This window comes from Capra hircus, chromosome 5 (genome assembly GCF_001704415.2).
Source record: "Capra hircus breed San Clemente chromosome 5, ASM170441v1, whole genome shotgun sequence".
NCBI classification, from domain to species: Eukaryota; Metazoa; Chordata; class Mammalia; order Artiodactyla; family Bovidae; genus Capra; species Capra hircus.
The window spans coordinates 41,815,009-41,841,430 of NC_030812.1; the positions used below are offsets into that span (position 1 = coordinate 41,815,009).

General features: G+C 36.1%; 1 protein-coding gene across 2 annotated transcripts in view; it reads left to right on the forward strand.

Annotated features, from left to right (window-relative positions):
• The window catches only part of CPNE8 (copine 8), a 257,610-nt gene that overhangs the window by 135,328 nt on the left and 95,860 nt on the right, over nucleotides 1–26,422 (forward strand). For both annotated transcript variants that reach the window (XM_018047942.1, XM_005680172.3), the window contains exons 7-9: nucleotides 9,561–9,624; nucleotides 20,277–20,380; nucleotides 26,153–26,257. In XM_018047942.1, coding sequence (XP_017903431.1) covers nucleotides 9,561–9,624; nucleotides 20,277–20,380; nucleotides 26,153–26,257 — 273 coding nt within the window. The remainder of the gene's footprint in view (nucleotides 1–9,560; nucleotides 9,625–20,276; nucleotides 20,381–26,152; nucleotides 26,258–26,422) is intronic.

Sequence of the window (26,422 nt, forward strand, 5' to 3'; positions counted from 1 at the left end):
CAAGCAATAAATGCTGGAGAGGGTGTGGAGAAAAGGGAACCCTCCAGCTATTTTTTGATGAACTTTTTATTTCTTCAGTCAACCATTGGTTGTTTAGTAGCATGTTTAGACTCCATGTGTTTGTGTTTCTTTCTTTCTTTCTTTTTGTAGTTGATTAACATCTTAGGAATCAGTGAACTAAAATGGATGGGAATTGGTGAATTTAATTCAGATGACCATTATATCTACCACTGTGGACAAGAATCCCTTAGTAGAAATGGAGTGGCCCTCATAGTGAACAGAGGAGTCCAAAATGCAGCACTTCAGTGCAGTTTCAATAACGATATAATGATCTTGGTTTGTATCCAAGGCAATCCATTCAGCATCACCATACTCTAAGTCTATGCCCCAACCATTAATGCTGAACAAGCTGAGATTGGCCAGTTATAGGAAGACCTACAAGACCTTCTAGAACTATCATCAAAAAAAGAAAAAGATGTGCTTTTCATTATAGGGGATTGGAATGCAAAAGTAGGTAGTCAGGTGATACTGGAAGTAACAGGGAAGTTTGGCCTTGGAGTGAAAAGTGATTTATACTTGGATTTGCCATTGGAATACAAAAAAATTTCTAAATTTAGTGAATAAACTATGTTCAACTTATCAATAGCATTGATGTTTTCAAAGATATCAATCAAAAACCCTCTATTAACAATTCATATTTAAATAGGATACCTACCAACCTGACTGACCTGAAACTGGCTTGTAATAAGAAAAACTTACAAGTAAATTTTCTCAACCTATAGGTGATAAAATTAAATGGTACAAGGTCCATTTACTAAAACATGTATAATTAAAGGAAAAGTTTTCATCTTTCACTTAGAGCTCAAGACTTAACAGAAGCAGAAGAGATTAAAAAAAGGTGAAAAGAATACACGGAAGAACTATGCAGAAAAGATCTTAATGACCTGGATAACCAGGCATCCTGAAGTGTGGAAGTCAACTGACGCCTTAGGAAGATTACTTTAAACAAAGCTAGTTGAGGTGATGGAATTCCAGCTGAGCTATTTAAAATCCTAAGAGGTGATGCTGCTAAAGTGCTGCCCTCAATACATCAGCCAATTTGGAAAACTCAGCAGTGGCCACAGGACTGGAAAAGCTCAGTATTCATTCTAGTCCCAAAGAAGGGCAATGCCAAAGATGTTCAAAGTATCATTCAATTACACTCATTTCATATGCTAGTAAGGTCATGCTCAAAGTTTTCCAAGCAAGGCTTTAGCAATACATGAACTGAGAACTTTGAGATAGACAATCTGGCTTTAGAAGAGGTAGAGGAACTAGAGATCAAACTGCCAACATTTGTTATATCATAGAGAAACAAAGGAGTTCTAGAAAATCGTCTACTTCTGCTTCATTGACTATGTTAAAAGCTTTGACTGTGTGGATCACAAAAAACTGTGAAAAATCTTAAAGAAATGGGAATACCAGACCACCATCCCTGTCTCCTGAGAAATCTGTATGAGTCAGTTAGATCTGGACATGGAACAACTGACTAGTTTAAAATTGGGAAAGGAGAATACCAAGGCTAATATATTGTCATCCTGGTTATTTAACTTCTATACAGAGTACATCATGTGAAATGCTGAGCTGGATATATCACATGCTGAAATCAAGATTTCTGGGAGAAATAACAACAACCTCTGATATGCAGATAAGGTTGCATTATCATGGTATATGGCACTATAATGGCAGAAAGTAAAGAGGAACTAAAGAGCCTCTTGATCAGGGTGAAAGAGGAGAGTGAAAAGGCTGGCTTAAAACTCAACATTAAGAAACTAAGATCATGGTGTCTGGTCCCATCACTTCATGGCAAATAGAAGGGAGAAAAGTGGAAACAGTGACCTATTTTATTTTCTTGGGCTCCAAAATCACTGCAGATAGTGTCTGAAGTCATGAAGTTAAAAGTCACTTGCTCCTTGGAAAGAAAGCTATGATAAACCTAGACAGCATATTAAAAAGCAGAGACATTTTTTTGCTGACAAAGTTTTGTATAGTCAAAGCTATGGTTCAGTAGTCATGTACAAATTTGAGAGTTGGACCATAAAGAAGGCTAAGCATTGAAGAATTGATGCTTTCAAATGTTTGTGCTAGAGAGGACTCTTGCGATTCCCTTGCACTGCAAGGAGATCACACTAGTCAGTCTTAAAGGAAATCAACCCTGAATATTTATTGGAGTGACTGATGCTGAGCTGAATTTCCAATTCTTTGGCCACCTGATATCAAGAGCCAACTCACTGGAAAAGACTCTGATGCTGAGAAAGACTGAAAGCAAAAGAAGAAGGGACCAGCAGAGGTTGAGATGTTTAGATAGCATCATCAACTCAATGGGCATGAATCTGAGGAAATTCTTGGAGATAGTGAAAGATAGGGAAGCCTGGTGGCTGCAGTCCATGGGGTCACAAAGAGTCAGACATGACTTAGTGACAGAATGGTGTTCTGATTGATGTGAGGTAATACCTCATTGTAATTTTGAGTTGTGTTTATCTAATAATTAGTGGATAAGGAAATGGATCTTATAATTAGTGGATAAAGAAATGGAGAAGAAAATGGCAACCCCCTCCAGTGCTCTTGCCTGGATAATCCCATGGGCGGAGTGAGGAGCCTGGTAGGCTACAGTCCATGGGGTTGCAAAGAGTCAGACACAACTGAGCGACTTCACTTTCACTTTGAATAATCAGTGATGTTGAACATCTTTTCATGTTATTTTTTACTATCTCTATGTGTTGGAGAAATATCTATTTAGATCCTTTGCCCTATTTTAAGTTGTTTACTTATTTGATATTGAGTTGTTTGAGCTATTTGTGTATTTTGGAGATTAATGCTTTGTCAGTCACTTTTTGTACATATATTTTATTTTATTTTTTGATCCACCTCTAGAATAATGATAATAAAAATAAACAAATGGGACCTAATTAAATTTAAAAGCTTTTGAACCTCAAAGGAAACAGCAAACAAAATGAACATGTCTTTCTTATAAGCATATTCTCTTATAGAATCACAGTTCAATAATCAAAATCAGGAAACTTTGCGAGAAAATAATGAAGTTATATACTCCACATTCTATATTCAAATTACACCAGTTGTCCCAATTTTTATAGCTATCATTCTCTAGTCTAGAATTTTAGTCAAAAATTGTACATTGAGTTTAGTTGTCCTAATTTTTATCACTTTTAACCTAGAATACTCAGCCTGATTTTCTTTTTTTACCTTGCCTTGTTTTGGATAAGAACTTTAGCCTTACAAAAATGTTGAGAAAATGCTGCAGAGAATTTTGCATATTCCTCACCCACTTTCCTTTAATATTCATATTTTGCATTGCGTGTGTATGTTCCTTGCTTAGTCGTGTCCGATTCTTTGCAACCCCATAGACTAGACTTGTTACAAACCAGGCTCCTGTTTCCATGGAATTCTCCATGCGAGAATACTGGAGTGGGTAACCATTACCATCTCTAGGGGAATCTTCCTAACCTAGAAATCAAACCTGGTCTCCTGCATTGCAGGCAATTTCTTTACCCTCTGAACCCCCAGGGAGCCCCATATTTTACATTACTGTGGTATGTTTGTCACAATATACCGATGTTGCTACACTTCCCTCATAGCTCAGTTGGTAAAGAATCTGCCTGCAGTGCAGGAGACTGGGGTTCCATTCCTGGTCAGGAACATCCTCTGGAGAAGGAAATGGCAACCCACTCCAGTATTTTTGCCTGGAGAATCCCATGGACAAAGGAGCCTGGCAGTCTATAGTCCATGGGGTTGCAAGAGTCGGACGTGACTTAGTGACTAAACCAAGCTACAGACTTTATTAGAGTTTCACTTGTTTTTCCATGAATGTCACTTTTGTATATCAGAATTCACTTCAGAATTCCTTTTTCCATGTAGTCATCCTCTCTCCTACTGTTCTCTGTTATGTGACAATTTCTTAGTCTTTCCATGATTTGGATATCTTTGGCAGTTTGAGGAGTACTAGTCTGATATTTTGGAGAAGGCAGTGACAACCCACTCCAGTACTCTTGCCTGGAAAATCCCATGGACGGAGGAACCTGGTAGGCTGCAGTCCATGGGGTCGTAAAGAGTTGGGCACGACTGAGCGACTTCTCTTTTCACTTTCATGCATTGGAGAAGGAAATGGCAACCCACTCCAGTGTTCTTGCCTGGAGAATCCCAGGGACGGCAGAGCCTGGTGGGCTGCCATCTATGGGGTCGCACAGAGTCAGACACGACTGAAGCGACTTAGCAGCAGTCTGATATTTTGTAGAATGTTTTTCAAATTGGGATTGTCTAATATTTTCAGTATGTCTAGATTGTGGTTATAAACTTGAAGGGCAAGATTACAGTGGTGTAATGCGCTTCTTATTACATCATATCAGTGTTACATGATGTCAACGTGGCTTATCACTGGTGATTGTTAGCACTGATCACTAGCCAGTGTGGTGCATACCAGGGTAGAATTGCTCAACATAACGGTATATCTGCCCTTTTGTTTGTATGGTCAGTTGTTAATGTATTTTTCATAGATGCATGCAATACTGAGATTATTGTATCTTCCTAATCGATTGAACCTTTTATTATTATACAGTGATGATTTTCAGATATGTTTACCATTAATGTAGATACACTGGTTTGCATTAGTTATTTTTGTTTCCTTTAGTGTAACTTTCCATTTTTTGAATTTTCTAAATTTTTAAATTTTAATGTCTGTTTTAAATAGCTATGTATGAATTTTATTCTTTATATAGATTGACAGCTTTTGTTATGAATCTGTAGCATTTAGTTCACCAGCTTCCCTGGTGGCTCAGTGGTAAAGAATCTACCTGCAGTGTAGGAGTTGTGAGTTTGATACCTGTCGGGATCATCTTGTCAGGAAGATCCCGTGAAGAAAGAAATGGCAACTCACTCAAATATTCCTACCTGGGAAGTCCCATCAACAGAGGAGGCTGGTGGGCTACAGTCCTATGAACAGAGGAGCCTGGCAGTCACAAAAGAGTCAGACATGACTTAGCAGCTAAACAACAGCAACGACAGAAACATTTAGTTTATTAATGTGTATTTTTGTAACTGTTTCTCTGGATTTAATTTGATCACTTATTTAGTGCTTCTCATGTGCTCCACTGTGTTTTCTTTAGTGTCTTTGGAATTGCTTATATTTTTAAAATATCATTCCACAATCTTCCTTATGTTTTAGATATAAAATCCTTAAGAATTGTTGTTTCCTGGGAATTTATATTTTTATATAACTTTTCAAATTCTATTTACTTTAAAGCATCTTGTACTTTCTTCCTGAATAATAAAAGTACATCAGGGGACTTTAACCTAAATTCTCAGTTTCCTGATCAATGCTATCATCATTTGCATTTGTTATTTATGTTTTTTAATATTACTATTATTGATTTATTGATAATTGATTTATTGATAAAATTTTATTATTGATAATATTTATTACATTTTTTCATATTTACAACTTCCCTTATTATTTTTTCATTCATCTCATGTTTGGTTATTCTCCTTCATCTTTCAGAAATTCCTGAACAAATGTGCTTGGCTATGTTTTTGTTGGTTTTTAGTTGCTAAGTCGTGTATGACTCTTTTGTGACCCCATGGACTGTAGCTCCCTAGATTCCTCTGTCCATGGGATGTCCTAGGCAAGAGTTCTAGAGTGGGTTGCCATTTCCTTCTCCAAGGGATCTTCCCAACCCAGGGATTGAATTTATATCTCCTGCATAGTGAGGCAGATTCTTTACCACTGAGCCACCACAGAAGCCCATTCTTGGCTATAAATTCACTCAATTCTATGTTGTTTGAAAATACCTTAGGTTCATACTTGTTCTTAAAAGAGATATATACAGTCCTAGGGTAACAGTTAATTTCTTTTGAAACCATTCAAGAATTTTTTTCAGTTGTCTTTTATCTTCCAATGCTCTTTCTCAGTAGTCAGCTCTAATAGTCCTATTTTTTCTCCATATATTCTTATTTCTGTAGTTCTTTGCTAGTTCCTCATATTTCCATTCTTCTCTTTACATTTTAGGTATAGTATACATACTTACAAGCTTCCCAGGTGGTGCTAGTGGTAAAGAACCTGCCTGCCAGTGCAGGAGACATAAGAGACCCAGGTTCCATCCCTGGGTTGGGAAGGTCCCCTACAGGAGGGCATGGCAACCCACTCGAGTATTCTTACCTAGAGAATCCCATGGACAGAGGAGCTTGGCGGGCTACAGTCTATAGGGTCACAGAGTCTGACAGGACTGAATGTCATGCATATTATGCATAGTATTTTTAGTGTTTAAGTCTGTGTTATATTTTGTAGCCTGCTTTCTCTGGGGACTCAAAAATATGGTACATTTTTTCTTTAGAGTTTTGAGATATTTTCAAATGAGCTCACATATATTTTTGCACTTTAATGTGATAGTATTTTGAGATGTAGTTTGAATGAAAACCCTTCCAGAGATTTTTCATTTACCGAGTAACTGTGATCACTTGAATTAAGCCAAATTCTCAGTTTGATGTTTGTCACTACTCTGGTAGTGAAAATTAAGATGGCAAGCCTGATTGAGGTTTGGAGACAATTATTAGGAGACATTTTTTCTATTTCATTAATCACCATATTTTAAGGCATGGATTTATGTTGTAGATCCTGTCAAAGAGAATGTTTATGTCTAATTCATGCTGCAATCAGGCAATATAGTCATTGTGATCCAAGCTTTATGCTGTGAAATTGTTTATTTATTGAATTTCCCACCTTGTGAGTCCTTCCTCACCTTTTGGCAGGGAGGAGGGTTCTCATTTTTATGCCCTAAGGAGCCATAAAAAACAAGTGTAAGAGTAAACACTCTAGGGTTTACTTCTGTTCATCTTTCTGGCTTTATATCTTCAGTTTCTGATTGGTCCTTACTTATTTTGATAGTTTTTCAGAGCATTTATAAATACTATTTGTGAATTTTATTCAGCATTTTAAGTTATTTTCAGGTAGATGTTCAGTCAAAATGCTTTAGTTTGCCATAATATTGAAAGTATAAATCCTGTGATTCACAAACAGAGAAAGGAATTTATTTTTAATTCAGTGGTATTACAAAAATTAACTGATTACTGATGATGGAAGGATACTAAAAATGATGTTTTTATTATTCTAAGAAAAAATGTGCAAGGATAAAGTAACTTCCTTTTAATCATAAAGATCTGAAGAAACTGTCACATGCAAACTGGCATAGATTATTGGAGATGAATCATATTTTTGAAGACAAAAACACTCATTTTATTCTAATTCAATAACCTGTAGTTCCCTAGAAAAGCAAAAGAGTCTGGACTATGATTTGTGAAAGGAAAAAAGAAGCATGAAGTATACCTTTAGATCATTAGGATTAGTCTTTGAAAGATTCCCTCAGGTAAAGTAGTGCACTTTGCTTTTGGTGTCAGCAAGAAGTTTTTGAACGTAAATATTATATGCCATAGACATATAGAAAGAAAATTGAGTGGAAGTGTTGCTTTGCATAATTTTGCTTATGTATTAGATACTTTCATAAAACAATGAGTGCCTGTTATTAACAGATATTTAAATCTGTTGGTTTACAAGGAATTTATAGGATTAATTTTGCTCTTATAGAATTTATAATCAACTTGAAGAAAGAGGGTTAAAAACGTGGTATTGTAATAATTTAGGAAAAATTAAATGCTAAACTTATGGAACTGGCTTTAAGTGCGACAGAAATGCAGAGGGAGCCGTTTTGTGTGAGGTTGACAGGGATAAAGTTTCCTGGAACAAGTAAAACTTCATCCAGGGATGTATGGAGTTTGAGGCAAAATAGGGAAGAGTTTATTCTTACCATCTTCTGCTTAACCGCGTTCAATTTACTTTGATTCATGGACCTAACATTCCAGATTCCTATGCTATCCTGTTCTTTGTAGCTTTAGATTTTACTTTCATCTCCAGACACATCCACAGCTGGGAGTTGTTTCTGCTCTGGCCCAGCCGCTTCATTCTCTCTGGAGCTATTTGTAGTTCTCTTCTGCTCTTCTCCAGTAGCATATTAGACACCTTAAGACCTGGGGCACTCATCTTTTGGTATCATATCTTAGCAACAGTTAGAACCCCGGTATGAAACAACTGGTTCAGTATTGAGAAAGGAGTATGACAGGGCTGTCTGCTATCACCCTGTTTGTTTAATTTATATGCCGAGCACATTATGAGAAATGCCAGGCTGGATGAGTTACAAGTTGGAATCAAGATAGGCAGGAGAAACATCAGCATCCTCAGATATGCAGATGATACCACTTTACTGGCAGAAAGCGAAGAGGAACTAAAGAGCCTCTTAATGAGGGGAAGGAGGAGAGTGAAAGAGTCAGCTTAAAACTGAATATTAAAAAAACTAAGTTCATGGCATCCAGCCCCATTACTCCATGGCAAATAAAGGGGGAAAATATGGAAGTAGTGACAGATTTCCTCTTCTTGGGCTCTGAAGTCGCTGCAGATGGTGACTGCAGCCAAGAAATCAGAAGATATTTGTTTCTTGGCAGGAAAGCGATGACAAACCTAGACAGTGTGTTGAAAACCAGGGGCATTACTCTGCCAACAAAGTTCCGTAGAGTCAAGGCCATATCTTCCCAGGGGTCATGTATGGTTGTGAGAGCTGGACAATAAAGAAAGTGAAGCACAAAATTAATGCCTTCAAACTGTGGTGCTGGAGAAGACACTTCAGAGTCCCTTGGACAGCAAGATCAAACCAGTCAGTCTTAAGGGAAATAAACCGTGAATACTAGTTGGAAGGACTGATGCTGGGGCTGAAGCTCCAGTATTTTGGTCATCTGACTGGAACAGCTGACTCATTGGAAAAGTCCCTGATGCTGGGAAAGATTGAGGGCAGGAGAAGAAGAGGGCCTCAGAGGATGAGATGGCTGGGTGGCATCACTGAAGTAATGGACATGAACTTGGGCAAACTTCGGGAGATGGTGGGGAACAGGGAGGCCTGGCGTGTTGCAGCCTATGGGGTCGCAAAGAGTCAGACGTGACTAGATGACTAAACAGCAACACCAGGGAAGAGTGTCAACACACTGTAGTCTGCTAAGCTGTAGGAATTGGCACAAAGAAAAAATAAGCCCACATAAATAACCATATTGAAAGAAGAAAGAAATATTGAAAACCAAATTAGGGATACATTGTAATCACATAATAGATATCTTAGAAGTCATGGGAGAATATTTCTCATATTATAGAGAATACATATTATATTGTATTAATTATCTATTATAAACAGTATGAAGCTATTGGAGATTCTTGGGCAAAGTACTGACATGTTGAAAAGATTTATTAGTAATTGTGGATCTTTTAGTAAGTGTGGATCTATTAGTAAATGTGGTTTTATTGGTAGTAGGATAAACTCAAGTTTGAAACGGGATATATTTTATTAGAGCACAATTATTGGTAGTATGCTTTTTTTGGTTATATAAAAATAGCATATATATTTAATATTAATTTATTTGCTATATAATATTAATAGAAATATCATTGTGTTTAAATATGCTTTTTGTTGTTTTAGAGGAATTCCAGGGAAGAAATGTGGTACAATCATACTTACAGCAGAGGAATTAAACTGTTGCAGAGTAAGTAAATATTTCTTTGGATTAAACAGTAGTACCAAACGTCTTTGAAATGGTATTTCTCAAACTATATTTAAATGATTTTTCTTGAGTAATTTTAGCAAAAATAATTAAAACTAAATTATATAATTCTATGATTCATAAAAATATTATTTTAGGTAGTACTTTAGCTAGAGAGGCTACATTCTATAGTCCAGATTTAACAGTCTTTCTAATGAATAGAAATTGTTAAAATAAAACCTAATATCATTTTGAGGTGGCATTAATGTAAGGAATCATCAATTGTATTAGTTAAATTTTTATAAAAATTTGAAGATTTTGTATGTGATCCTGAAGAAATATTTCTAGTCAATTGTCTGTAACCATTTTGTGTAACATACTTGTTTTTCTGTATTTCTGACTGAATTAATTCAGTATTTATATATGGTGTCACATTTTCTTAGCTTGGGAAGCCCACATTTATAGAAATAACCAGCTACCACTCCAACTGAGTGAAATGACATAAAGTGTATATTTACTAATCTTAGAAAATGACTAGTTTTGGTTCTGATGTGTGGACCTAATCAGCTTTCATACTTCTTGTCTCTGAATTTGTATATGTGTATGATAATCTGTGTTTATATGACAGAAGATACATATTCTTTATTGTGACATTAAAATGCTATTTTGACAAAATCTTGATATTATTTTGCATAACTGTGCTAATGAACAAACTATTTTAAGTTTTGTTTTGAAATAGATGTAACATATCAAGGGCATAGATTGAAAGTATTGCCAGTCTGCATCTTAAACATATTTTGCTTTCAATTCTGTTGTTTAATTTGGAGAAACAGAAAATTATAAAGCTTCCATGCAAATGAAGTGAAATATGTTATTTAGTGATCTAGAGGCATTTTCACCACTCTTTATGAAAATAAAGCTTTTAAAGCATCTGAAATTTCCTTTCAATATATTCATTAATAATACTAATTATTTTTTACATATTTCCCATACTTAGAAATTATAGCTCTAGAATTTTTTAACTTTTAGGAATCTTGACCTAACTTCACATATGCATCCTACATTCTGATTCTTAGCTAAAGACATTGATAATCAGCATCAGTGAAATAACATGGCTGTGCTAGTAGAGTAGAAGAAACAAGTGTGTTCGAAGCAGTGATCATAGTTAACTTCAGAAGTGAGAATGTGTTTTATTTATTTTTTTAACTTTTTATTTTATATTGAAGTGTAACCAATCAACAATGTTGTGATAGTTCTAGTGGACAGCAAAGAGACTCAGCCACATATATAAATGTCACCATTCTCTTCCAGACTTCCCTACCATTCATGCTGCCGCATAACACTGAGCAGACTGCCCTGTGCTACACAGTAGGACCTGGTTGGTTTTTTATTTTAAATATAGCAGTTGAACCCAAAATATACCAGTTGATCGCCAAATTCCTAAGTGTCCCTTCCCCCCACCCATCCCTCTAGCAACCATAAGTTAAGTCTGTGAGTTTGTTTCTATTTTGTAGATAAGTTCATTTGTATCATTTCCTTTTAGATTCCACATATAAGAGGTCATAGAATGTTTCTCAGTCTCTGTCTGACTTAGTTCACTTAGCATCACAGCTTCTAAATTCATCGAAGTTTTAAGTATTTTATGGTACTTTAAAAATATCAAGCATTATCACTTACAATTTGTCATGAAATAATTTTATTTCATATTAGAAATTATCAGATTGACAAGTACTTTCTTGAAAACACATTGCCAGTTGTTAACTTGAGCATACAATGTAGAATCAGGACACCTAAATTTCAGTATGTCTCTTTCACTATTTGGCCAAGTGAAAACTTTTGGAGCTTTAATTTTTACATTTGTAAACTGCTAGAAGTCTTCATACAGGTGCACTTCATTTTATTGTGCTTCACTTTATTGCAGACTGCATATATTGTACTTTTTGCAAATTGAAGGCCTGTCACAGACATGTGGTGAAAAAGTCTTTTGGCACCATTTTTCCAGTAGTATTGCTCACCCTAGTCTCTGTGTCACATTTTACTAGTTTTTTCAAATGTCAAAATTTCTCATTATTATTACGTTTGTTATAGTGATCTGTGATCAGTGGTCTTCAATGTTACTATTGTAATTGTTTTGGGCACCAAGGAATTAATAAAAGTGTGTGTGCTGCCTGCTCCATGAACTGGCCATTCCCCCGTCTCTCTCCCTCTTGCCAGGCATTCTTATTCTCTGAGATACAACAATATAGTAATTAGGACAGTTAATATCCTGGCAGAAAGTGAAGAGGAGCTAAAAAGCCTCTCGATGAAAGTGAACGAGGAGAGCAAAAAAGTTGGCTTAAAGCTCAACATTCAGAAAACAAAGATCATGGCATCCGGTCGCATCACTTCATGGGAAATAAATGGGGAAACAGTGGAAACACTGTCAGACTTTATTTTTGGGGCTCCAAAATCACTGCAGATGGTGACTGCAGCCATGAAATTAAAAGACACTTACTCCTTGGAAGGTAAATTATGACCAACCTAGATAGCATATTAAAAAACAGAGACATTACTTTGCCAACAAAGGTTCGTCTAGTCAAAGCTATGGTTTTTCCTGTGGTCATGTATGGATGTGAGAGTTGGACTGTGAAGAAGGCTGAGCGCCGAAGAATTGATGCTTTTGAACAGTGGTGTTGGAGAAGACTCTTGAGAGTCCCTTGGACTGCAAGGAGATCCAACCAGTCCATTCTGAAGGAGATCAACCCTGGGATTTCTTTGGAAGGAATGATGCTAAAGCTGAAACTCCAGGACTTTGGACACCACATGCAAAGAGTTGACTCATTGGAAAAGACTCTGATGCTGGGAGGGATTGGGGGCAGGAGGAGAAGGGGACGACCGAGGATGAGATGGCTGGATGGCATCACTGATGCGATGGATGTGAGTCTGAGTGAACTCTGGGAGATGGTGATGGACAGGGAGGCCTGGCGTGCTGTGATTCATGGGGTCGCAAAGAGTCGGACACGACTGAGCGACTGAACTGAACTGAACTGAATATCCCTATAATGGCTGCTAAGTGTTGAAGTGAAAGGGAGATTCACACATCTCTCACTTTAAATCAAAAGCTAGAAATGATTTCGCTTACTGAGGAATGGCTGTCTAAAGCCAAGCTGAGATAGGCTGAAAGCTAGTCCTTTTGGGCCAAATGACCCAAGGAAAAGTTCTTGGAGGCAATTTCATGTGCTGCTGCTGCTGTTGCTGCTGCTAAGTCACCTCAGTCATGTCTGACTCTGTGCGACCCCATAGACGGCAGCCCACCAGGCTCCCCTGTCCCAGGGATTCTCCAGGCAAGAATACTGGAGTGGGTTGCCATTTCCTTCTCCAATGCATGAAAGTGAAAAGTGAAAGTAAAGTTGCTCAGTCGTGTCTGACTCTTCGCGACGCAACCCCATGCTGCAGCCTACCAGGCTCCTCCGCCCACGAATTTTCCAGGCAAGAGTATGGGAGTGGGGTGCCATTGCCTTCTCCGAATGATGGTTGCTACACTAAATAAACGATTTTCAGTGTAGATGAAACAGCCTTATTGGAAGAAGATGCAATTTAGGACTTTCATAGCTAGAGAAGAGAAATAAGTGCCTGGTTTCAAAGCTTCAGAGGACAGACTGACTCTCTCGTCTTGTAGATGGTAACTGTAAGGTGATTTCCATTTAGAAAGGTGCTTCTCATGTGACTCAGTGGTAAAGAATCTGTCTGCCAATGAAGGAGACAGAAGATGCAAGTTTGATCTCTGGGTCAGGAAGATCCTATGGAGGAGGAAGTGGCAACCCTCTACAGTATTCTTGCTTGGAAAATCCTACGGACAGATGAGCCTGGTGGACTATAGTCAGTGGGGTCGTAAAGAGTCAGACACGACTTAGCGACTGAGCACACTTGGAGCACTTCGTCATTTAGACAATTCTTGGGCCCTTAAGAAATATGCTCAATTTGCTCTGCTTATGCTCTATTAATGAAACAATAAGGCCTGATTGACAGCATATCTGTTTACAACGTGGTTTACTGAATTTTGTAAATTAATTAATTTATTCTAATTGTAGGATAATTACTTTACAATATTATGACTGTTCCTGCCAAACATACAAGTTTCAGCCACGGGTATACATTTGTATCACCATCCTGAATCCCTCACCAACCTCCCTCCCCACCCCTATCCCTCTGGGTTGTCCCAGAGCACTGGCTCTGGGTGCCCTGCTTCATGCATCAAACTTGCACTGGTCATCTGTTTTACATATGGTATTATAAATGTTTCAGTGCTATTCTCTCAAATCATCCTACCCTCACCTTCTCCCACAGAGTCCAAAAGTCTGTTCTTTACATGTGTCTCTTTTGCTGCCCTGCATGTCGGATCATCACTACCAAATTTCTAAATTCCGTATATATGTGCTAATAATATACAGTATTTGTCTTTTTCTTTCTGACTTTCTTCAATCTGTATAATAGGCTCCAGTTTCATCCACCTCATTAGACCTGACTCAAATTCGTTCCTGTTTATAGCTGGGTATTTAAGCCCAGGAGCTTCCCAGGTGGTGCTAGTGATAAAGAACCCACCTGACAATGCAGGAGACATAAGAGATCCAGGTTTGATCCTTGGGTTGGGAAGATCCCCTGGAGAAGACATGGCAACCCATTCCAATATTCTTGCCTGGAGAATCCTGTGGACAGAGGACCCTGGCAGGCTCCAGTTCATTCATAGGGTCACACAGAGTCAGACATGACTGAAGTGATTTAGCACAGCACAGCACATTTAAGCCCACTGTTGTGACCTATTGCTCAGAAAAAAAAAAAAAAAAAAGGTTCCTTTCAAAATAATACTGCTTATTTACAATGTACCTGGCCACACAAGAGTTCTGATGGATATGTATGAGTTTGATGTTATTTTCATGCTTACTAACACACTAATTCTGCAAACCATGGCTCAAGGAGTAAGTTTGACTTTCAATTCCTATTACTTAAGAAATAATACATTTCATAAAGTTATAGCTTCCACATTCCAGAAAGTTATATGAAATAATACATTTCATAAAGTCATAGTGATTCCTCTAATAGATCTGGGCAAAGTCAATTGAAAATCTTCTAAAAAGGTTTCACCATTCTAGATGCCATTAAGAACATTCATAACTCAAGGGGAGAGGCCTAGATATCAACATTAACAGGAGTTTGGAAGAAGTTGATTCCAACCCTCACAAGAGGATGATTTTGAGGGGTTTAAGACTTCAGTGGAGAAAGTAACTGATGATATTGTGAAAATGGCAAGAGAATTAGAATAGAAAGTGGAGCCTGAAGATATGACTAACTTGCTGTAATCTCATGATAAGGCTTGAATGGATGACAAGCTGCATCTTATGTATGAGCAGTGAAAGTGGGTTCTTCAGATGGAATCTACTGGTAAAGATGCTGTGAAGGTTATTGAAAGAACAAGGGTTGGAGAATATTATATGTACTTAGTCGACAAAGCAGCAGCATGATTTGTGTGGACTGACCTTGGTTTTGAAAGAAGTTCCAACTATGGGGAAATCGTTGTCTTATTCTAAGAAATCGCCACAGCCACCCCAAACTTCAACAACCATCACCGTGTTTAGCCAGTATCTGTCAACATCAAGTCAAGCTCCTCCACCAGCAAAAAACATTGTGACTTGCTGAAGACTCAGATGATGGTTAGCATTTTTAGCAATTAAGTATTTTTAAATCAAGTATGTACATTGTTTCCTTAGACATATGCTTCTGAACAGTTAGTAGAAAAAGTAGTGTGAGCAATAACGTTTATGTGCACCGGGAAACCAAAAAATTGATGTGACTTGCTTTATTGTGATGGTCACTTTATTGTGGTGGTCTGGAACAGAATCCACAATATCTTCGAGATGTGTATGTATCTCCCCCAGGTGGTTCGTTACAGAATTAAGAAGGGACTGTATTTCTTTCTTGAGAAAGGAAAAGAGCTAGAGGAATCAGACACCCCAACTTCAGACTATACTACAAAGCTGTAGTCAAAACAGTATGGTACTGGGACAGAAATAGACATATAGGTCAATGGAACAGGATAGAAAACTTAGAGACAAACCCACACTCCTGTGCCCAATTAATATATGAAAAAAGAGGCAAGACTATGCAATATTGGAAAGACAATCTCTTCAACAAATGGTGCTGGGAAAACTGGACATCTACATGTAAAAGAATGAAATTAGATCATTCCATACACAAAAATAAGCTCAAAATGAATCAAAGACCTAAATGTGAGACCAAACACTATAAAACTCCTAGAGGAAAACATAGGCAGAACACTCACTGACATAAATTGCAGCAGTATCTTCGTCTGTCTCCCAGAGTAATGAGAAAAAAAACAAAGATAAACAGATGGGATGCACCTACACTCAAAAGCTTTTACACAGCAAAGAAGACAGTAAACGAAATGAAAAGATAATCCAGAGATTGGGAGAAAATTTTTGCAAATGAAATGACCCACAAGAGATTAGTCTCTAAGATTTACAAATAGCACATGAGGCTTAACATCATCTAAACAAAGAACCCAAACCAAAAACACACAGAAGACCTAGATAGCCAACAGGCAAATGAACAGATGTTCAACCTTGCTAATTATTGGAGAAATGTAAATCAAACCTAGAATCAAAATGGATATCTTAAAAAAATCCACCAACAGTAAGTGCTAGAGAGGGTGTTTCAAGAAGGGAACCCTCCCACCCAATTGGTGGAAATGTAAATTGCTACAGCCATTATGGATAACAGTATGGAGATTCCTTTAAAAACTAAATATAGAGCTACCATATAACCCTGCAGTTCCATTCCTGGGCATATGTCCACAGAAAAACATTATCTGAAAATGTAATACACTCCAATATTCATCACAGAATTTTTATAATAGCCAAGACAAGGAAACAACCTAAATGGCCATCAACGGAGAAGTGGGTAGAAAAGATATGGTACATATAAACAATGAAATATCGCTCTGCCATTAAAAAAAGTGAAATGATGCCATTTACAGCAACATGGATGGATCTAGAGAGTGACATACAGAGTGAAGCCAGCCAGTCAGAGAAGGAGAAATATTGTATTACACTCCTTAGTTGTGGAATCTAAAAAGAAATGATACTAATGAGCTTATTTACAACACAGAAACAGACTCACAGACTTAGAGAACCAACTTATGGTTGCTAGGGGAGAAGGATGGAGGGAAGCAATACTTGGAGAGTTGGAGATCAACATGTACACACTACTATATTAGAAATGGATACCCAACGATGTCCTACTGTATTAAAAAGGGGGGCATATTAGAGAAATGGATAAATTATAAATTTATACAAATGTTTATTTGTAGTGTGGTAATCCTAATTATTTCAACTTAGTATTCCATAGTTTATGTCAAATGCAACTTTTGTGATATATCTTATCAAATTCTAGGATAGATATTAATTTTAAAGTCATATTGGAAATGCTTCCTCACTCAGTATTTTTAAATAGCTTCAAATTGTCCACAAATAATATTTTTCATTCTGATTGATTTAACAATATTCACAAAATGTATAATATGGTATGCTGTGGTAAGGAAGCTTGCAGTAGAATGGCAAGAAAAATGACAACAAGCAACCTCTATCCTTTTATTCAACACAGATGTATTTTTTGAAAACAATATACATTAATCAGATGATTCTGTAGGCAAATATTGATTCTACCATGGAGAATCTAATTTATATTGTGTGGAGGTAACCAGGACTCTTTGAGAAAATTCCTTTTTAGCTTAGCCCCAAGTAATGATAAAGATTTCCAGCAGGACATGCAACTCATACGGGGCCCAAAGAGGGAAAGATTGTATCTGGTGTGTGTCAGCAAGGGGATGGGAGCTGGGGAATGACTGAAATAAAACTTTGTCAGATGAATATGGAAAAGGTTGCTCAGAGTTTTTTTGGTGTTGAGCTTTTGTAGACTATGCTAAAGATTCTGTGCTTATCCAAAGGAAAGGCTTGAATAATTTTAAGTTATGAACAAAATTATTTATTTGATGTTTTAAGTCTATTATTCTCCCTGCTGAATGGAGAATCAGTTGGATAGGCCCAAGAACAGAAGAGGGAGAAGTGAACAGATGCCACTGTGCATATCCAGGTGACTGAAGATTTATAAATGTTTTAGAGATAGCATCTTGCAACTCGGAGATGAACTAGGGAAGAGGTCAGGAAAAGGAATAGTCAAGGACAGCTTCCTTGAGCACTTTGGGTGGATGATGAGTCACTCACTGAATCTGGAAAAATTACAGAACAAGTTTGGTTTGAATTTGTTAGAACTTGTTAGAAATGTGAAACATTTAAGTGCATTTCTTCATTAGGAAGTTTGTTACATTAGCATGGAGTATTAAAGAAAGTCTTAAAATTCTCTCAGGGTGCTTTAATCATAAGAGTTTAAACAAATGTAATGATGTTCCTATATTTCTAAAAGTAAGTGGATGCTTGTGTTTTACCCAGAAATTAGATTTCTTTTGTGTTTGATATAGATGGAATTTTCCACAAGTTTATATCATTTGGTGCACTGAAAGCAATGTTTTGTTTTGAGTTATTCATTTTCCAAGCCTTATGAAATATAATTTGAAAAACTACAATTTGGTATTACATTTACCAATGATCAGGCTTCCCAGTTGGTGCTAGTGGTAAAGAAACCGCCTGCCAATGCAGGAGACATAAGAGACGTGGGTTGGATCCCTTGGTTGGGAAGATCACCTGGAGAAGGAAATGTCAACCAACTCCAAGATTCTTGCCTGGAGAATCCCATGGACAGAGGAGCACTACGGTCCATGGGGTTGCAAAGAGTTGGACATGACTGAAGTGACTTTACATGCATACACACGTTAAAAGTGATCATATGAAAATTCATTTTACTCTTTGAAGTGTGATTCGCCATCCATTTGAAATATACACAGTTCAGAATTCTACTGTGTATTTTAAGTGCATCATAATGTTTTTTTGGTAATTTATGTTTTGTTTTAGGTGCTTTGGAAGAATGTCTTAGAGGAGTCTTTATTTCTGTGACAAGACTAAAGTCTTTGTCCCATGTTCTTGGAAAACCACTCTCTCCTAAGGGCATTTTAATATATGTGAAGAAGAGAGGGAAAGAAAAGAAATAGAAAAGTAAAACCAGTCCTTCCTTTTCAATTTGCCTTGATTTTATTGTTTTATTTTCAGGGTGACTCTGTCGCTACTTCCTTAAAAGAAATTTTTGATTTTTTAACCTCAAATTGATCACGGTTGCAAAGTTTGAGTTGATGGTGATATCCATATTTTTATTTTCTCTGTTGTTTCAGTTTTCTTTAAAATATTTATTGTTACTATGCCAGCTCAGGCATGTATTTCCTGCTCTATTATGGGTGTTCAACTGGTAAAGTTGAAGTTCTATATGACTTCTATATGTTAAATAACAAAGTAAAATAATACCCCCATATGCTTTTGAAATCCAGAAATCTGTAGTTATAAACTTCTCTGAAACCATCTCTTCATTCCCAGACTCTAGCCTAAGCATTCCTTGACAAATGTTTGCTGAGTAAGTATATGAATGAAGTAATCAATGAAAAAGACAGATAGCATCACCTCTTGAATAGAGTTCTGGAATTGCTGAAAGAAAATAAGGAGAATTAGATGGATGCTTGCTTAGTAACTTTTGTTGAACTCTGCAAAATGAAGCAGTGAATGAGAGAGTGCCTTTTTAATCTTTGTCAACATTTTCACCAAGCAGTATTTAAAAATGTGACCTCTTGATTTAATATGAATTACTTTGACTCTTCCATCTTCAAAAATTAACATCTGCTTTCAGTTAAAGAAAATCAAATCCAGAATACCAATTTTAATTTTTAAATTACTATATAATTTATACCTTTTAAATATGTTTATCATCATTGAATAATGTTTAACTTCCTTGATTTATGATACCTCATCTTATTTAAGTTAGTTATGAGGATTATAAGTGCTTGAGTATATATATTGATAAAAAATAGGTTTGATATAATAATTAGCATACAAACAAGGGATTTAAATTGGGGGTGAAAATGAAAGTGCTTCACTTCAAGCCCAATATAATACAAATTATTTTTAAATGTAGCTATTGAGAAATTGTGGTGCATTTTTGCTTAATTAAGAAGGAACCTTATCCCCCATTTAGATAGCAAACTATGTTGTCAGTCTGGATCTGTCTTATGCTTCATCTAATCATCTGATATATCTCAATATCTAATACGTGGTAGATACATAGTAGATGCTTAACAAATATTTCCTGAGGAAATTAAAAAAACCCTCCTAAAAATGTGTACCTGAATAACTGAAGATGTGAATAGAGATCTTATAATATTGGCTACACAGACTTATCTAGCTTACTAGCAATTTTCCAGGGCAGGAAAGGTTAAAGAGTTTTAATAAATAATAATTCTGTGACTAGAACAAAAACTTCCAAGAGTCAATCTTTTAGTCTTATAATCCCTTAAAAAGTAATTTGATGTTTTCTGGAATTTTCCCACATTTGGCCATTTGTATGAAAATGGAAAATTTGTTTTCTTGTCAGGTCTTGCTTGCGATCTCTAGTTTCTAGTTACTTATAACCCAGATTTTGAGCTTTTATGTTAATTTTGTTTGTAGGATGCTGTTCTAATGCAATTTTGTGCAAATAAATTGGACAAGAAGGACTTCTTTGGAAAATCAGATCCTTTTCTTGTATTTTATCGAAGTAATGAAGATGGCAGGTAGATTTATCTTTTATGCATTTTAAGTCTATGATAAGTATGCTATTTAAATTATCATTTTTCTAGAGAAGATTATTAAATTGATAAACAGTACAATATTTTGGTATTCACAAAATTGATAGGATTTTTTTCATTTCAATAACAATGTATAACTTTATAAGCATTTTATAACTATTGTTTGATATTTATAATGAATGATTTTCAGCTTCATAGAAATATTTCCTCTTCTATTGCATTAATAGTATGGAAGCTTTATTTTTTTGTAAAAATCTAAAATGCTGAAACTAATGTATTTTGTTAATAGAACTGAACTCTTAAGCAGATTTCTTGGAGAGGAACATGGGTTTTTATTGGTTGCTTTTTATACTACATGGTTTTTTCGATAACATATGGCATTCAAGAAAATTTTTCATTATATTCTAGTAATTTGAATATTTTACCAGTTATGATTAGACTGGTTTCTATGTGATTTGAAAATATATTATAGAGTATAATTTATTTTAATTTTTTATTGCAGTGTTGATATGTAATATTATATGTTACAGGTGTATGAAATAATGATTCACAATTTTTAAAGGTTGCACCTCATTTATAATTATTATAAAATATTGGCTGTATTCCCTGCATTGTACAACATATCCTTGTAGCTTATTTTATATGAAATCGTTTGTACCTGTTAATCCCTTCCAGTATTTCTCCTCCTATGTCCTATCTCCTGTCTCCTCACTGATAACCACTAGTTTGTTCTCTGTATCTGTGAGATATTTTGTATCTGTATCTGTGCTTCTTTTTGTTATGTTCACTAGTTTGTTGTATTTTTTAAATTCCCCATATAAGTGACAACATATAGTATTTGTCTTATTCTGTCTGACTTACTTCACTTAGCATAACACCCTCCAAGTCTATCTGTGTTGTTGCAAATGACAAAGTTTTATTTCCTTTTTCATGACTGAGTAGTATTCCATTGTATAGAGTATAATTTAATACATATGACTTTACCATTTGTATTACTTTCTATGATTCTTATTGTATTTTCAATATTAAGGAAAAAGTTTAATTGTTAAAATTATGAGCTAAAAAAGGTCCTACTGCCTAGGACCTGTTACTTAATAGTTATGGGACCATCAGTTCAGTTCAGTAAACTCATGTGGGGCTCATTTTCCTCATGTGTATAATGGGTTAATAGTCATAGTTACCTCCCAGGGCTGTTGAGAGTATTAAATGCATTACTACACAAAAATCATTTAGAGCTTACTTAACTTAAGAATTATGTTAGCTGTTATTATTATATTATCTTATAGTATAATGTTTCCTCTTTTCCTTAACTATGCATAATAAAGTAGTAGCTAAAAAGAAAATGTCATTGGGAGATTAAAATGAGAGGAATTGGCTGTTTTAAAAAAAAGGTAACCTTCTATAATTCTAAATGAAATTATACATGTTAATGTTATGTAATAAGTATAAAATAGTACATAAAAATAGAAAATTTGCTATTTAAAGTGAATATACAGAAATATAAAATGATGCTTTACAGAGTGTAGAATTTTGTTGATACAATCACTGGGAAACTATTGATTATTTTTGTAATGTTATCATATTGTTAGATTTTTCATACTTCTTTTGTATTTTAGTGGTAGAAATGTTAGAATAGCATTTACATCTGAACACTAATTTTACCTATGTGAAAAATATTGGACAGTGAAGAAAATAATCATATTTTTCAGTTTTTTATACAGTTAAAAATAAAAAACTAAAAAATTATTCAAAATTTCTTGAATAACAAGGAATAAAGCTCATGTTTACTCCTGTCTGAACAACCTATTTCCTGAATTCTCTCTTTTATTCTTACTTCTTTACTTACAAAGATTAGTTGCACAATTATAGAGTTTCAGTCCACCACACATATAATGCCACTGGTAAAAGAATAATACATAATTTTATTATGCTTGTAAAAATGGTATTAACTTATTTATTAAATAAAATATGCAACTAATCTAAAAATCTAAAATCATTTAAAAACAACTCAGTTTATTTTAATACAGGTTATTCAATAAAAATATTTCTCTTATTTTTAATAAATATATACACATACTTATATGTATATAGCAGTACTCCTGAATATTAGCGCTGCAGCAGACTCCTGTCAGAGTTTTCACTAGTGACACTAGTGCTGGAATTATTACTGAGTTTTTGCTGTCTATATAGCATATCAGTTCAGTTCACTTCAGTCGCTCAGTCATGTCTGACTCCTTGCAACCCCATGAACCACAGCATGCCAGGCCTCCCTGTCCATCACTAACTCCCAGAGTTTACCCAAACCCATGTCCATTGAGTCGGTGATGCCATCCAACCATCTCATCCTCTGTCGTCCCCTTCTCCTCCTGCCCTCAATCTTTCCCAGCATCAGGGTCTTTTCAAATGAGTCAGCTCTTCCCATCAGGTGGCCAAAATACTGGAGTTTCAGCTTCAACGTCAGTCCTTCCAATGAACACCCAGGACTGATCTCCTTTAGGATGGACTGGTTGGACCTCCTTGCAGACCAAGGGACTCTCAAGAGTCTTCTCCAACACCACAGTTCAAAAGCATCAATTCTTCAGCCCTCAGCTTTCTTTATAGTCCAACTCTCACATCCATACATGACTGCTGAAAAAAACATAGCCTTGACTAGATGGACCTTTGTTGACAAAGTAATGTTTTTGCTTTTTAATAGCTGTCTAGGTTGGGTCATAACTTTCCTTCCAGGGAGTTCAGTTCAGTTCAGTTGCTCAGTCGTGTCCGACTCTGAATCGCAGCACGCCAGGCCTCCCTGTCCATCACCAACTCCCAGAGTTCACTCAGACTCGCTTTCATCGAGTCAGTGATGCCATCCAGCCATCTCAACCTTGGTCGTCCCCTTCTTCTTCTGCCCCCAATCCCTCCCAGCATCAAAGTCTTTTACAATGAGTCACCTCTTCGCATGAGGTGGCCAAGTACTGGAGTTTCAGCTTTAGCATCATTCCTTCCAAAGAAATCCCAAGGTTGATCTCCTTCAGAATGTACTGGTTGGATCTCCTCGCAGTCCAAGGGACTCTCAAGAGTCTTCTCCAACACCACAGTTCAAAAGCATCAATTCTTCAGCACTCAGACTTCTTCACAGTCCAACTCTCACATCCATACATGACCACTGGAAAAACCATAGCCTTGACTAGATGGACCTTAATTGGCAAAGTAATGTCTCTGCTTTTGAATATGCTGTCTAGGTTGGTCATAACTTTCCTTCCAAGGAGTAAGCATCTTTTAATTTCATGACTGCAATCACCATCTGCAGTGATTCTGGAACCCAAAAAAAATAAAGTCTGACACTGTTTCCACTGTTTCTCCATCTATTTCCCATGGAGTGATGGGACCGGATGCCATGATCTTCGTTTTCTGAATTTTGAGCTTTAGGCCAATTTTTTCACTCTCTTCTTTCACTTTCATCAAGAAGCTCTTTAGTTCTTCTTCACTTTCTGCCATATGTGCTTTACAAATGAGAATGACAGATGACTACCTAGTTTATAAGTAGCTCACTAAGAAGGTGAGTCAGTTTATTAAGAGAAGTTTCAAAGTAACTTTGATTAATCTTTTAGAGTTTTCTCTATCATTTATGTTTCTTTTAATGTTTTTTTGCCCTAGGTGATTCCTATATTGCTTTGGGTGATTCAGCTTTGAGAGCATTTGACCACATTATACAAACACATATTCTCTTGAGCTCTGTCAATTTAGTAACATGAGTTTCTTTAGACAGGTGAGGCTACTACCAGGAAGAGTGTAATGCTAATGCCATAAATCTTAAAATAAATACATGATCCATTCATATTATGTTTCTTTTTGATCTCTTAATGAAGAGAGACCCTTCTTGACTGTGAAGAGGAAAATGGACTCAATGCCTTTCAAAATGGAATTATTTTCTTATAGGGTTTAGTTGCGATATATTCACCATGGTGTAGTTATGTAATACTTTCATGTTCATGACTATAAGAGGGATCCCCGCATTTAGAACACTACATGACTAAGGGTTTAGTGAAAGTTAAATTTAGGTATTGTTCTAACCAAGATCATTTAAAACATTTTATAGCTCATGAACTGCAGCATAAATTTGCATTAGGCAAGAATATTACCAGGACCTGATTGATGTCCAGAGATTAAATGGCTTGGTGGAAACAATAGTGGAATTTGAATCAGAAAACTAGTTTAAAGTTTCATGAGTTCTACCCCTTATTACATATTATTTAATTGCTATCTTTCTTCCCTCTAGGAATAATCAACAGTTTCGGTTAAAAAAAAAAGAACCGCATATTGAATGATCTCTAGTATAAATCCATTATGTTAATCTTAAATAAGCCTTTGACCCTCCTCAAAAATCATTCTTTTTTCTTAATACATCAGTGTTCCTCTCTTCCAGACACTTATGCATTTTTTCCCTCTTTCTTATTTACTGTTTATCTTTTTTCCTATTTAATAAGACAATGGAAGCAAATGGAGAAATTCCTTAAGATCCCATCACAATATCTACCCCTGTGTTTGGCCTTCCCGCATGCTCTGCAAAATGATTATCCAAGTGCTTCCAAGGCCTGCTACTCCATATTGATGCCCTCTAACCCATTCACTTCCACTATCTCATCTACTTCAAGACATTAGTCCAACCTTCTTCCCCTTTCTCTCATACATCACAAATAGTCTTTTCGCTAATATATTTTTCCTTTAGCATACACCCTTGCTGTTCTTAATTTCATCTTGAAAAAATAAATTTAAAAGTGACAAAAAACACGCATTTCACTTGATTATCTTTCCCCTTTAAGTTATCCTCAAGTTCTCTTTTTTCTTATTACAGCTAAACTGCTCAAAAATGTTTACACATTCTGCCTCTTTCTCTTCCCTTTCTTAGACTCATTCTAACCAGATTTCTGTGCCCAGCATTCCAATAAAACTCAAAATTACTGATAACCTTCATGTTTAGCAACCAATAGATACTTTTCACTACAACAGTATCTCACTACAATATTTACAGAGATTATTTACAAGCCAATTTTAGAATTTATTGAATGTTCAGGTCATTTTTAGTAAACTCATTGTGCAATTGCAATTTTTAATTTTTTTCAATATTTATTCATTTATTTTTGGCTGTGCTGGGTCTTTGTTGCTGCATGTGGGCGTTTTCTAGTCGCAGAGATGGTGTACAGGCTTCTCACTGTGACAGCTTCTCTTGCGGAGCCCGGGCTCTAGGGCATGTGGGCTTCAGTAGTTGCAGCACATGGGCCCAGGCGTTAATAGTTTACAGGCTCCAGAGTGCAGGCTCAGTAGCTGTGGTGCATGGGCTTAGTTGGCCCATGGCAATGTGGGATCTTCCCAGACCAAGGATAGAACTGGTGTCCCCTTCATTGCAAGGTGGATTCTTAACCACTGGGCCACCAGGAAAGTCCCTCATTGCTCTATGTTATGATGCTGCTGCTGCTGCTGCTAAGTCGCTTCAGTCGTGTCTGACTCTGTGCGACACCATGGACGGCAGCCCACCAGGCTCTTCTGTCCCTGGGATTCTCCAGGCAAGAATACTGGAGTGGGTTGCCATATGTTATGATGAGATAATCTTTAAAGTTTTGAAACAGCAAATCTCTTTTTATTCACTGATATAACGGTAACAGAAAGACAGGCAACCTGTATTCTGCACAAAATATAAAGAAAGAAGTGATTACTAAGGCATATATTAGAACTAAATCATGAAAATAACTGGAAAGCTTTTTTTTTTTTTTACAGTTTTACAATCTGTCATAAAACAGAAGTTGTCAAAAACACTCTAAATCCTGTATGGCAAGCATTCAAGATCTCAGTAAGAGCTTTATGTAATGGCGATTATGACAGGTAAAATAAGTGTCAACTTGTCTGAGAGTTTTAAATACTCACTGTAGATTTTGTATCCAATAATCTAAGTTGAATTTTTAAAATTAATGCGGCATTTTTGCCAATGTAAATGTGTATTTACAGAAGCATAGGTGACTTATTAAGAATTTTTTAAGTAGCATTTTT